The sequence below is a fragment of the Oculina patagonica genome, chromosome 10, assembly GCF_052425735.1.
Source record: "Oculina patagonica isolate OP01 chromosome 10, crgOcupat, whole genome shotgun sequence".
NCBI classification, from domain to species: Eukaryota; Metazoa; Cnidaria; class Anthozoa; order Scleractinia; family Oculinidae; genus Oculina; species Oculina patagonica.
The window spans coordinates 223,692-237,939 of NC_135767.1; the positions used below are offsets into that span (position 1 = coordinate 223,692).

General features: G+C 37.1%; 2 protein-coding genes across 2 annotated transcripts in view; both read right to left on the minus strand.

Moving 5' to 3' along the window:
- LOC144627953 (dynein axonemal heavy chain 6-like) overlaps window positions 1-14,248 on the minus strand; it is a 72,205-nt gene that overhangs the window by 23,527 nt on the left and 34,430 nt on the right. The window contains exons 41-49 of the mRNA XM_078485976.1: window positions 13,863-13,962; window positions 5,191-5,274; window positions 4,293-4,520; window positions 3,121-3,342; window positions 2,145-2,292; window positions 1,543-1,649; window positions 1,034-1,084; window positions 350-481; window positions 182-255 (exon numbers count right to left, since the gene is read on the minus strand). Of these exons, the coding sequence (XP_078342102.1) occupies window positions 182-255; window positions 350-481; window positions 1,034-1,084; window positions 1,543-1,649; window positions 2,145-2,292; window positions 3,121-3,342; window positions 4,293-4,520; window positions 5,191-5,274; window positions 13,863-13,962 (1,146 nt within the window). The remainder of the gene's footprint in view (window positions 1-181; window positions 256-349; window positions 482-1,033; window positions 1,085-1,542; window positions 1,650-2,144; window positions 2,293-3,120; window positions 3,343-4,292; window positions 4,521-5,190; window positions 5,275-13,862; window positions 13,963-14,248) is intronic.
- Window positions 9,626-13,324, minus strand: LOC144627954 (uncharacterized). The gene is made up of 5 exons (XM_078485977.1): window positions 12,400-13,324; window positions 11,755-11,947; window positions 11,354-11,493; window positions 10,521-10,800; window positions 9,626-9,857 (listed from the first exon to the last, which is right to left on the minus strand). The coding sequence occupies exons 1-5, from the start codon at window positions 12,823-12,825 to the stop codon at window positions 9,658-9,660; spliced, it is 1,239 nt and encodes a 412-aa protein (XP_078342103.1). The 5' UTR covers window positions 12,826-13,324; the 3' UTR covers window positions 9,626-9,657.

The window sequence follows — 14,248 nt, forward strand, 5'->3', positions numbered from 1 at the left end:
AAAAGAAATGCAGTTGACAGAAAAAAATCTTGGTAAAAGAAGGTAAGGGAGTCTGTAACTGAAAGCACAATGGCAGAAACTGGGGTTAAGTTGCAATGAAGAAGGATTAGCAATTCGCATGGTTCAAACAAAGAAAGATAACAATGATGATTTTATTGTCAGTTGCTTCAGCAATACATACCTTGCTCCAACAATTGCATCCGCACAATTCCTGACATCTTGAGGAAAGTCGACTAAAAACCCACTGACAATGGACTGAAAACAAACAACATTAATTTTGGAAAAAATCATTAGCAGATGTAACAAAAAGGAAATGAGATTAGCCACAGCATGAACATCATAACTTTACCTTGAAGATGTGCTTCAAAGTGTGCTCAGCAGAGGAAGGAATACTGAACATGCTAAAGTGACGTAAGAACCGAGGCGTGACTGGATTTCTACCACCCCCAGGGGGAGCACAAGCAGCACAGATGGTCATGTCCTGTCAACAAAATGAAATAAAAAAGAATTAGAAGCGTGGCAGTCACATCTTCTTAATCTCACTCATTATTGTTTTTAATATAAGCCAACCAGAGCTCCATGTTTTTCAAAGACACCTGTTTTGCCTTCTTGCCAACAATGGCTGGTTGTCACTGAGGTATAAGCACAAGCACATGAGAAGGGAAGGGGCACAATAAACAAACACATGTACTGTGGGACAAAACACCGAGAGGAAAATTTAATACTGGAATTAGGGAAAAAAAAAAAAAAAAAAAAAAAAGGAAAAAAAATGGGGGCCTAAAAAAAAAAGAAAAAAAAAAAAAAAAAATTTTAATTTTTTTAAAGAAAAAAAAAAACCCAAGGGAAGATATTGTAATCTTCTTTGCTGGAGACGTAATTTTAAAACCTCATGCTTTGTTGTTTCGTTGTTTTATTGAGTTGCCCAAGACTCAAAACAATATAAAGAACTTTTTTTAATCCACTTTCTCATGTTTGGAAATCCAGTGAAACACTAGCTTTTTTTTGAAATATTACTTCAGTACACCATTCTTACGTGAATTTCCTTCCAGAAAAGCTTCTCTCTGTCATAAAACCCACGAAAGTCCTACAAAAGAGAAGATAATTCAAAAAATAAAGTTAACATTTATAGTGAGCGGTTTGGGTCACGTTAGTATATCATGTACTGTCCCCTGTAGAACATGTTTCTGTAACAATAGAGAGGTTAAGATGAGTTTATTTTTCCCGCGAAGGATTCAACTTCTGCTGTGCCGTTCGTACGCGGAAATGAGTGTCGTCAATGTGGGATTTTTCCACTATTTTTATGAGGGATTAATTTTAGAATTTTGTGTTTGTCGTGAATGTGGGATTTTTCCTATTTTAATGAGGGATAAATTTTAGAATCAAAAAAGTAACAAAATGAAAGGCAGTGCGTTTGCCGTTCATTAACCATTATGTGCCGTATAACGTCATGCTTAATCTTTTAACTGTCGCATTAATCTTGTCTCGGTCTCAGTGTACTGCAAATGTCATCTACGAAGGAAATCACATCGCATTAAACAGTACCTGGTACTGTCTGAGCAGCTCAATAGGAGGCTGTGCTCCGTACGTGTCCAGCTTTGGCATGTTCAAGTCATCAACAAAAATAATCATCCGTTTTCCGGCCGGCGCACCTATGACAACAACACAAGTTACAGGTTGGTATGTTCCTGGTTATGTTTAGTACCTCAAATATACATTCAGCAGTAGTAGTTCTAGGCCTGATACATTATTATCCCACCCTTCCTGGTAAGAAAGTAACTTATAAGCATACAAGCAAGCAAGCAATTTTATTTTATGCGTTGAATCTTTTTGCACTGATGTACTAACTGAAAGACAGCAGTAATGCAGTATTGAGTATTGTATTGAAGTGTGCGTGATTGTTTTGCAAGAAAAGTAGATATCCAGCAGAAAAAGTTTAACCAGAAAAAGAGACACTGTTAACGCTACAAAGACGTAAGAATCTTAAAATATATAAAAGAAGTTAAGAGTACTCTATACAAAACGTATTTTACATGTGTTGCAGCATTCATCTTATTTCGGTCACCATAATGCATACAATAAAAATAAACCCGTAATAACATACGCTGGAGTCGAAAATTTGACGTGTGCTATGAGTCAATACAAACCTAGAATGTTCTTTCGTTTCTTCTCCAGTTTGACTTCAATCATTTCCTGAGTTCGCTGACTGCTTGTCTGAGCAGAGAAGTTCATCATGATTGGGACATAGTTTGCCTTCTCACTTATGTCATTGAGCAGTCCCTTGGCCACAACAGACTGCAAAATAAACATTGAAAATACGATGAACGTTTATTCTTGCATGATTAATAATAATAATAATAATAATAATAATAACGGCTTTATTGGAAGAGCTTCCACAGAGTGGCTCTTCGTCTTCCAAATAAACTAAATTTACAAAGAGTTATTAAAATATATAAAAGATTTTATTTACTATTTACAATAAAAAATAAAACTATGAAATCTGAAACTTCTCATAAAATTACACATAAAACTACAGTAATAAAATCAGTATTGCTGCATTTTGCACCTCAAGCATACATCTTTCATAAAATTATTTGGTTTCTGCCATTACAGCAGACAGCTTGAAAGTCGCCTATGGTCGCTCTTTTTAAGTCAAGTTGGTCACATGAATTTGTTTCAGAATTTACTATTTGGTATACTTATGGCACGTCTACACTACAGAAAAATTTGGGTTCGGACCCGTCCAAAAAAGAGGTCCAGACTTGACCGCTTTTGTAGAGAAAAAGTCAAATCAAAACAGGGCCAAAGGCGCCTATGGACCAATCTTGATTTGACTGTTTCTCTACAAAAGTGGTCAGGTCCGGGCCAATTTTTTGTCAGGTCTGTTCCCAATTTTTCCTGTTGTGTAAGCGCACCTTCGAGGTACATAGTCATGCAGGATAAACATTGTTGTTGTTGCTGTTGTTGTTGTCAATTTGTTGATGCAAACTGAATGTAGTGACACGTGACTTCTTGAGAATGATCAGATCAAGGATAGTACTTATACATTTATACATCTATGACCACTTGATAACAGCTTAAAAAAACTCTTTTACATGACAGACGATTTAAATGCAGACTTACCTTGCCAACCCCAGTAGTTCCTGTAAACATGACAGATCTGTTGATAGCAAGCAGCTTCTCCATCAAAAACCCAAACCTGACAGTATCTACAGTGGGCACCAGCAGGTCAAAGTACGGGATATCTGAGCTGTACTTGAATGACGGAATGATCTTTTCCCATGGTTCAAGACGGCGTGTGTCAAAGTCCACAAAGTAGCTGAACAGGTCACCTGAGCCAGGCAGCTGTGAAAATGCCAAACAACATTTTGACATCAGAATTAAGAAAGAATTCTAAATAAACAAAAGCCTAATTTTGGCACAAAAATATGAACGGACATTTGTCCACAGACATTATCTGTTCTGAGAAGCGAGCTGAACATTTTTCTGAGAGCAAACTCCAGGAAAATAAATGAGCTTGGAGGCCGTACTCATTTTACCAATGGCTTCTAACCTTGGAAACCTTCTCTCAAAGCTTTTAAACATTGAAATAATTCTGTTGATGTTGGTCTATTCAAAATGCTTAATTCTATTCAATTTACTCTGCTGAAAACTGACGCGTGAACACAAATCACAAGGTTCGTAATCTGGGGAATATCATTTGGGTAATATAATTGGGATATTCCACAATTTTATTTAATTTGGGGTACTGTATATTGTGTCACGTCACGCTTTTCAACCAATCGCGCACAGGCGAAAGTATTTCATGGATTATAATTACTTTATACTGGTATATTACAAACTCACAAGTGACCAGGGGCCCGTTTCTCAAAAGCCCCGGAAACATTTTGGGCCTGTAAAGCTATTTCAAGTAATCTGGATCTTAAAAACAGAGAAGTATATTTGCCTGAAACTTTGTATAAAGGGAACCTCTGTTCATGTTAAAAATATCATGGAATAAAACACTCTGTAATCATAAGGTTTGAAATATTGCTATGGCTTTTCGGGTGCGAAAACTTTTCAGGTCCTTCGAGAAACGAGTCCCGGCTCCTTGTTTGCTTGATAGCTCAGTTGGTTAGAACGCTGCACTAGTATCGCAGAGGTCATGGGTTCGATTCCCGTTCAAGCTTGAATTTTTTTCAGGCTTGCTTTTCTCAACTGCTTAGGTTGAGTACATTACTGCAATGATCTTTCATTTGCATAAAAAGTTTCTATTTGGTTAAGGAGCAGAATTAGGTAAGTGGTAGGCCATATACCTTAACATCGTGTGTATCTGAGAACAAGTCCCTAGCAAATGAGTCAAACGCATCCATGGAGCTCTCGACCAGGTTACCACCAATACTCCACAGGAAAGCGAAGAGAAATGCGGTGCAGATGAGAGAGTGCAGCTTGTTTGTGTCCATGTTGAAGTCTGGGCCACCCCTCTCTGGAAAGAAAAAACTCTCCAGGAGACAACACATAGTCGTCACTTTGTTGATGTCCACCTGAAGAACAGATAACAGAATATGTTACTGTGGAGACATTCAGAAGGCCTAAAACGCATCAGTAAATATATAGATATATTATTACAGGATTCGTACTTTTTTGAGCTTATGAAATTTTATAACTTTCCATAACCTTTTCCGTGACTTAAATTTGCCATTTTTCTTTGAAATTTTCAAAAATTATCTTGATTTCGGGTACCTTTTTACTCTTTTCTTCACAAAACAATAATCTGCCTACCCGGTAATTTATCCAGGCCTGGAAAATGAAATTCTAAATTCCACGACTTTCCAGGTTTTTCATGACCCATATGAACCCTGGTATATATTATAATACATTTCTTTTTGTGTAGTATCGCTGTATATTTCTACGAGTCATGCAGTATTTTGGCAAGCCAAAAAGGTGACTCAAAATACAAATGACAAATAAAAATTGACAGTGACACTTCAAACTACAATGTCTAATAGGAGATTTATTATCCAAGGATTTCTCTTCCCAAAATAATGACTTGCCACGTTTTTTAATCTTTCGTGGGGTCGGGGGAATAAGACGAGTAAAAATATTGTGAGATATTTGTATGGTACTCGTTCCGCACATATTTGTACTTTACGAAGCAGAGTTGGATAATAAATTACTGTAAATGGAAGGTAACAAATGTTTTGCTTATCTAACCTGCTGCATGGCTTGTACACATTTCTTCCGAGCAAAGTTGAGACCATTATCCACGTAGTTCTCAAACAAGTTCATGAGATACTCCTGTGAAGAACAAAAATCATAGAAAATTTAGTCTCAAAATGCATCAGACCATGAGTTTTAATTAATTGTTCGTAATTCTGTTTATTTGCAACAAAGATTTGATTATTATTGAACTAAAGAAACCAGATACCGTTTTATGACATTAGATTTTTCTGCTCAAAACCATCCTAAACTGGGTGTTGTATGGTGGCCCATCATTATCATAGTAAAATATGCTAGCTCTTGCAAAGAAAAGAGTAAGAAATGTGAAAAAACAAAGAATAAAAGCAATCTAAATAGAAAGAAATTATAATTTTTATTAGTATAATTAAAATAATTAAAAAATAATAAAAATAATTTATGCACTAAAAATATTGTAAAAATATATAATTGAAAAAAAAAGAAAAAATTATAATTTATATTAGTATAATTAAAATAATTAAAAATAATAACAAAAATTATTTATAAACTAAAAATATTTGAAAAAATATATAATGGAAAAAAAGGGGAAAAAACATTTTAAATCATTGTTAAATACACAATTGGAAATCAACATTGAAAATCAACATTGAAAATAGACATTGAAAATCAACATTGAAAATAGACATTGAAAACAACATTGAAAATAGACATTGAAAATCAACATTGAAAATAGACATTGAAAATCAACATACGAAAAAGAGTTATTTCCACGTGGCCTATCGTTATTATAGACCAGGATGCTTTGCACCAAGACTTTCCCGCCTTTTCCACGTGGCCTATCGTTATTATAGACCAGGATGCTTTGCACCAAGACTTTCCCGCCTTTTCTGGCCTCCTGTGGTCCGACCCCGAATAAGGACATGTTCTGTTGTTTGTATGAAGTGTGAAGTTTGCACGCTTCAGCTAAACGCCCCCTTTCTTCAGGCGGATTTTGATTCGAGAGGTGCTTAGTGTAAAGGAAAAAGTCTTTGAGCAGCGATGCCACCCAAAAGGAACGACGTTTGGAGGAACCTGCAAGAGAAAATGTCTATGAAGAGAACCCAGCAAACAACACAACCTCGAAAAGGTGCGAAAGGGACGGCACCAAGCGAAATTGTTGTGCAAAGGCTTACCGCGGAGCCAGATAACAAACAAACGTTTCGCCCGGTACAACCGAGGGAGTTCGTCGAGTTTGCCAGAGATGATCTGACGCTTGAAAATCTTAAGATTGCTTGCGCGGAACACTTTGGCTATCCGGTGAGCTCGTGCGATGTCCTGGTTTCGAACAAGGGACCATCGTGTACAAACATTAATCAAATACCTCACCGCAAAGATAAGGTAAGCTCAAGAAGTCGTTTACTGATAGAACTATTAACTGCAGGCGTCAAAGCTTTTGCAAGTGTTAAAGCACAGGCGACCCAAACTCACGATTCGAGAAATCGATCGAATAAATTATTTATACAATCGTACGAGTGATTTTATGTTAGCGTATTGAGTTGAAGGTGACTACTTGAATAGCGCGGTGTTGTGTTACAACTTAGAGCCTGATTACGTGGGGAATTTCAGCCAGGTCTGCCGGGCGGTAATTGTTTTGCTATTACATGAAGAATTTCAGCCGGGTTGAACACTTTTTAAAAACTGTATAATTATCGTGGCAGCCATTTTCTTTCGTTGAGAACCACCACTGTACATCCGTAAATTCACTTTCAACCAGGGCTGAAATTGAAAACGCAATTTAATACACGAGGTTTTTCAGCCCGTCCACCCCTAGCGATCGCAGGTTAGTCTAGTTTGATTTCGAAAACCGGGCTGGAAATTTTGTCCCGGGCTAAAACTCTCTCCGTGTAATCACAAACATGTTTTTAAGAAGATTTGTTTTGGAAGCCGGGCTGAAAATTATCTCAGCTTTGCAAACCGGGCTGAAATTTGCCATGTAATCATGCCCTTAGGCCATTGGGAATTTGAGCCCTCTTTAAGACTTTGTATGGAGTTTAAAATAAGATGAATAAAAGCGATAGAATATATAAAATTCAACCTTCTTTTCAATAAAATAGAGAAAATGTGCTCAGAAACTTCATAACTCCCTAAAAATGATGAAATAGCCCAGAATGACAACAGAGACCATCAAAGAAAGGTGAGCACATTTTCTTTATAAAGCACACAATTCCCAATGGCCTAAATTGTAAATGTGGCTAAATATGACGTAGCCAGATATAATTTAGGCAAAGTTAAACTCGCGCGGAGCTTAGCGGTATCTGCCTTTGCTGGATGTGGCCTTCGGGGTGGCCCTTGGGGCTTTGCAGGGGCCGTTGTTGTGTTTGCTATCAGCATTGCCTTCACATTATTGCCTTGCTTGCTTTGCAAAGTACTTCTTTGTTGATCATATTGGATCACTTGCTGTGGATTTTTGCTCCCTCCCTACCTGCCCTCAGGGGTAGTGGGCAATGCAGTGGTAGGTTTCTGTGTCACGTAGGTATTACCACAGGTAATATCTCCACTGAGTTTACTCAGTGTGACGGTGTCTGTTAGTGGCTGCTGTATGGGTGGCTTCCACTGCCAGGGTTGCTATGGATACCTCCTCTTTGCTGCTTGCAGCTGGCCCCCACTAACCTTTAAGGCACCAGCTTCCAAAGCTTATCATTAGGGGTGAGTTTAAAAGGGAATTGTAGGAATAAAATTATGACATTGAATGGTCACCATCAGAATAGAAAGTTGATTTTTTTTTTCTGGAGCATGGGATCTAATAGTGTTTTATACCTATTCTTATCTCACTTTCTTTCATTGGGTCTTTTGTCAGGTATACTTTGTTAGATTTGTGGCCAATTTTGAACAAGATGAAGACGAGCAATACAAAAGTCTGCAGATGTCAGCTGGTAGTGAGGAACATCAAAGGCCTGTCAAGCGTGTAAAGTTCGCCAGTGAACCTGTGTCACCCACCAAAGCAGCAGAGGTTCCACCAAGCTACCCAGCTTCAGTGTCAATTGAAGAACTGCTTCGTGCTGGTAAATTTGTCAGGCCAGTCTCCAGAACAAAGTCAGTGCTGAACTTGGAGTCATTCGACCTACTCAACAAAGAGTGGAAAACAGAGAAATGTCTAACACTCTATGTTGATGATGAGAAATTTGCATCTGGAGCATTCCGTGATGCATTCAAAGCAACACCAGAAAGTGGCAGCCAGTTTAAAGAAAAATGGGTGGTAAAGAAGTATAATGCCAAGTCAAAGAACACCATCGAGGACACATTAAAGACCACAACAGAAATTCATACAAGGAAACAAGTACAGATGCACACTGTGGCCCGCCAGTTAACCAAGAAGTTTAGCAGCATAGTACCAGAAGAGTTTGGCCAATCATTTGCCTATAACAAAGTCTTCTATTCCAGGTTAAATGATGAGCCAGTGACTGTAGAAGAATTTGTGTCTGGAGAATTCACAAAGTATGTAAACAACAATGGAAAGTGCATTATTCCAAAAGCAGATGCCCACCTAGAGTTTCAAGAAATCTTTGACAAAGCTCAATGTTTAGTGCACTACACAAGTTTAATAACTGAAGAGAAATTAATGCTTTTAGATATTCAAGGTTCAGGATATTCTCTCTATGATCCAGAGATTGCTACTGCAGATCTCATGGATGAGGATGAAATCTTTTTCTGCTGTGGAAATTTGTCTTCTACAAGTATTGCCACATTCAAAGACGAACATATCTGCAATAAGTTTTGTGACATGGTTGGAAAAGTTCTTGCCTAATTAATGCCTTTACCCCTAATTTCTTCTTTTAATTGGTTGGGACAGATGTAACATAGTGAAAATTATTAAATAGTTCTATTTATGGGCACCTTTGGTATGTTGGACTACTCCTGCTATTACCGCTGGCAGGAAGGAGTCAAATGTTGAATGCAAGGTGTGCAAAAGGTTTTAAAATGGTTTTAAATGAAAAAAGGTTATATGTTTTTGATAGCTTTACTTTATATACACAAACAATGGAGCATCCATAATGGTTGTGAAATTTAGCAGGAACTTCAAAACACCTGATATTGATGTCAAATACTATCATATGATACTGACTGTGGTTAATCCTTTGTTCTGTGCTAACATGGTATGCATGAGTGATAGTGCACTCGTATTTAGATTACCATTGAATCAGCGATCAATGTTATTGTCTGTTAATTTCATTGCCACAGAAGCATTTTATTCATTTTTATAAGGTTGTGTTTTTTATTCAAAAACATTGTTACAGTTCAGAATGTCTTGTATAGATATGTTGTATACTTTAAACTACAGTACAGAAATTTTGGGTACTTTTCATTTTTGATTACTGCAAGCAAAAATCTTAAGCCAAAACCAGTGTGCTTTCCACACACAGCATATGATTTCAATATATTATATTTATTGCTGTCTTTGCTCCACCTTTCAGTGGAAATATAGAAATAAAAACAATCTTTTTGTTAAGTTGAGTGCTCTTGGTTATAATGTGCCTTCAAAAATAAAAATGTTTCTGCAGCATCTGTGGGTTTGATACCATCCACATCTGGAATGATCCTCTCACATTCGGTTCTCACTGCTGCAGGAAGGAAGTCCTCTCCAAAAGTCATAACACCCGACATTTCTGCAACTTCATTTAATGCCTCTTGCGTAACTGGCAGTCCTTAAGAAACACAGTTGCAAAGCATGTCAAATAATGTTTACCTTACAGAAAAAGGTATTTTTTCTTGCAAATTAGGGTTTTTACCACATCAAGATAATACCACTGGAAATTGTCAGAAAAAGAGTTAATTTTTCATTAAAAAGTAATTGAACTGTCTTTCATTTGTGGGACCCACCCACCTACCCTCAAGTATCCTTCAATATTAGAAAACCATTTGCTATGTACAAAAAAGGTTCACTGTACACAACATAAGATCAGCTAATATTAAAACTAATAATCCTAGTACAATGATTGTGATAGGACTAGTTATGAAACTAGCTTTTGCAAACACAATGACTAGATGCAAGTGAAGGTGATATGATACAGTAGTTTACTCCTTATGGAAGGATGTCATATTTCATATTTTAGTTATTATTCACTCGTGTCTCTGATAGGATTGGACTCCAGCTATGTTTTGTGCACAAAAAATAGTTGTCCATGTATAATTTCATTTTTTCAGGTCTGCATAAGAGACCCGCAAATTTAAAGGAAAACAGGTAATTCAGCTGCAGTTAAGTCTATTAAACAAGTGTGTAACCTTCACTTGTATCTCATAGTCCCCATATACACATTGCAATTTTGGTGTCAAATGAAGTATTGCAAAGGTTTGTGATGTTAGCATACCACATTCTTCAGCACCATAACTTTCTGGGAAAGAGTACAAATGATTTGGAATTCCCTTGGGCATCTGTGCTTCTTTCTGGCTTCTTACTCTGTGAGAGTTCCATATTGTTTCCCTGAATATGTTCATTTCCTTTTGTATTACAGGGATAAATACAAATGCCAACAGGTGTCTGTCAACTTCATCATCAGGGTCATAGTAGCCTTTCTCAAAAAGCATTCGCAACTGCCTCTTGAAGAATTTCTCCAATCTATTGTGAAGCTCACGCCACCACCTCTCAATCTGTTTGAATATGAATAAATGTTAAATTTCTACTAGTTTACCTTGTTCAGAAGACTTGAAGTCTAGGGCAGTTCAATCAAAGAAAACTAACACTAACAATTTTTTCCCCTGCTTTCAGTGTTATGTGTACACTTTCATTCTACATCGATCTTTCGACAGTCTGTCTGAAATGAGCCAATCACAACCGATACGTAATCACAATCACAACCCATAGGTCATGCAGGAGGGCTGGATTTCAATGTGTGTTGTCGATAGATGAATGTCGATAGAAAGCCGCTATGCATGTAACACTGAAAGCAGGTGTAATGATTGCAGACAACAGCTGTTGTTAAACTACACATCATCTTTGAGCAACTCAAAAGTGCTTAATAATATGTTCATTTGCAAATACTAAGCAGGGGCAAACTCCGCTAAACTGCATTGTGGGGGCAAACTCCAATATAGCTACAGGAAATCGTCCGGCAAAATCAAACACTGCAAGAAATTTAGTTTTCCTGGTGGGGACAATTGCCCCCATGCCCCCCCTCCCCCCCCCAGGTGATAATTCTGTTACCTTATTATTAGTAGAAGGCCCATAGTGAACTGTGTTGGATGCATCATCAACATATTCATCGGTCTGTCTAAGATAGGCATGAATGGTTGCCATGATGCCAGTCTCGGTTCCTCTATCTAGTCTAAGATGCTGGCTTATAACTGTTGAAGGTAACAGAAAATTAAAAAAAAAACCGGCATAAATCCATGTAGAAGCAACAAGGGTTAACCAGGATGCCTTTAATATTATAATAGCATGATAGTGCAATAACATGTTCATTGTGCCTGCATGTGTATGGATTAAAATGGCGGTTGCTGAGGTTTGTGTTCTCAGTTCACTCCTTTCAGGCAATCTAATTTTGGAGAGTTAGAAGCACACAAAATTATTTTTCAAACATGATCACAACTATCAACTGCAATTACCTCTTGATTCATAAAGATACTCCAAATACCACCTTCCTATCAGTTTAGGATCAGAGTTGGAGGGCCAGACTTTTAAATAAAGAATGAAACCACTAAAGACATCTTGTAAGCCATACACAGCCAGCGGAAATGTGTTGTTCATGAAATCAATGAGTTTATCATGCCCATCTCCAGAGTATGTGTGGTTTGGGCCCTTAAATAAACCAAAATAGTACTCAACAAAATTATAATTACATTGCAGGTGAAAAAACCACAAACACTACACTAATTATTTCTGGATTGAATATCCTTGTAACAAATCTCAGTACAGTACTTGATAGCAGGACAATGACATTCACCGTAAAAATGAACAATTTACTTAATACCGTAAACGTGACAATTGCGTGACAGTGTTGTCAATGGAGGCTCGTCTCCAGGGTCTTATCGGCATTCAAAATGGCAGTGAGAATCAGAAATGCTAAAAGACAGTTTTTTAACAGTCTAAACAGTAAACGATGTATATTATGTCTCGCATTTGTTTGGTTTGGCTTCAGTGTATGCCTCGAATGCCTCACTCGTTGGCTAGCATTGTATGTATTTAATAAACACGATCATAAACGCGAACTTTCGTGAACCTAGCTGTGAAAAATAGAAAAGATATCTTACCAGTGATGTAAATGTGCCAGTCGGCCCTCTGTGTCGCTTCTTTTGTCCAACTTTTCCTCGGCTTTCAAGGCCTTCGGGGTCAATCTGCGTCATAACATCGTACACCAACCCTCGTGGTACTGCCAAATGGTGGTGCTCTCGTAACTTTTTGTGCATGGATCGGTACCCCAAGAGCTGTCCCGGTCCACTGGTTTCTTCTTTGACTGCCTTTTCTACAGCTTTCAGGTCTGTTTCGTAGTCTACATATTTCACACCAAATTGAGCCATCCTTCGACTCAGCGTTGGAAGACTCCACGCATATTGAGGATAGTCTCGAGCCAGAAAGTCTAGAACTTCTCTACGAGTTAAATTTTGGAGCACGTATTTCTGCATGTCGGCTTTTAGGTTGTCGTCGTTTTCCCAGTCAGGATTTCGAATTCTACTCATTTTGGACGTCGGACGTAGGATTTCTCAGGCTAATTCTCTTTGATATGACTGCGGGTCTCAAGGATCTCAAGCTCCGCTGAAGCAGGCTGGCTGAAGTCCGCTGATTAAAGTCATTGCGGGCTACGAGAACGATGGGCCACTGCTTTGGCTTATGAACAATGAATTGTTTCTTTGCGTTTTCCTCTCTCGTACTCACAATATGTACACTTTGGTTATCACCTACTGCACATATCAAGTACCGTCAAGACAACCTTGGTGTATAAGGAGCTTCTAATGACCTCTGGGGCTCAATTATGGAAGAAATATGTTGAATATGCGTGCAAAGCATCCTGGTCTATGATAACGATAGGCCACGTGGAAATAATGTTTTTTTTCGTATGTTGATTTTCAATGTTGATTTTCAATGTCTATTTTCAATGTTGATTTTCAATGTTGATTTTCAATGTCTATTTTCAATGTTGTTTTCAATGTCTATTTTCAATGTTGATTTTCAATGTTGATTTCCAATTGTGTTTTAAACAATGATTTAAAATGATTTTTTCCCCTTTTTTTCCATTATATATTTTTTCAAGTATTTTTAGTTTATAAATAATTTTTGTTATTTTTAATTATTTTAATTATACTAATATAAATTATAATTTTTTCTTTTTTTTTCAATTATATATTTTTACAATATTTTTAGTGCATAAATTATTTTTATTATTTTTTAATTATTTTAATTATACTAATAAAAATTATAATTTCTTTCTATTTAGATTGCTTTTATTCTTTGTTTTTTCACATTTCTTACTCTTTTCTTTGCAAGAGCTAGCATATTTTACTATGATAATGATGGGCCACCATAGTGTTGGATACGTTCAACATTGTGTCCCTTGTATCCGAAATTCCGGACAGTTGGAATACCTTGAATCTTCAGACAAGCAATAACTTATGTTTTTCTGCCTAGTTTTAATAGACAGTCTAGATATACAATACTAAGCCCATTATATTTAGGAAAACTGTAAAATAAACTATTATGAGCTACATAATGTCAATACCTTTGTTTCGTCTTTCATTTTCGTACAAGTTTTTTGCATCCAAGACTTGACATAAGGTCTCCATCCCAGTTCATTGGGGTCCATGTACACCATACCACAGCTAACACACACAAAACAAAATCAGCAATGCATAAAGAAAGGGTTTGATGTACAGATACTATGAACAGATGTGGGGCAGTTTAAAGGGGCAATAAATCAATTGTGTTGTTGTGTTGTGTTGTGTTGTGCTTTTGTTGTGTTGTGTTGTGTTGTGTTGTGCTTTTGTTGTGTTGTGTTGTGTTGTGCTTTTGTTGTGTTGTGTTGTGTTGTGTTGTGTTGTGTTGTGCTTTTGTTGTGTTGTGTTGTGTTGTGTTGTGTTGTGCTTTTGTTGTGTTGTGTTGTGTTGT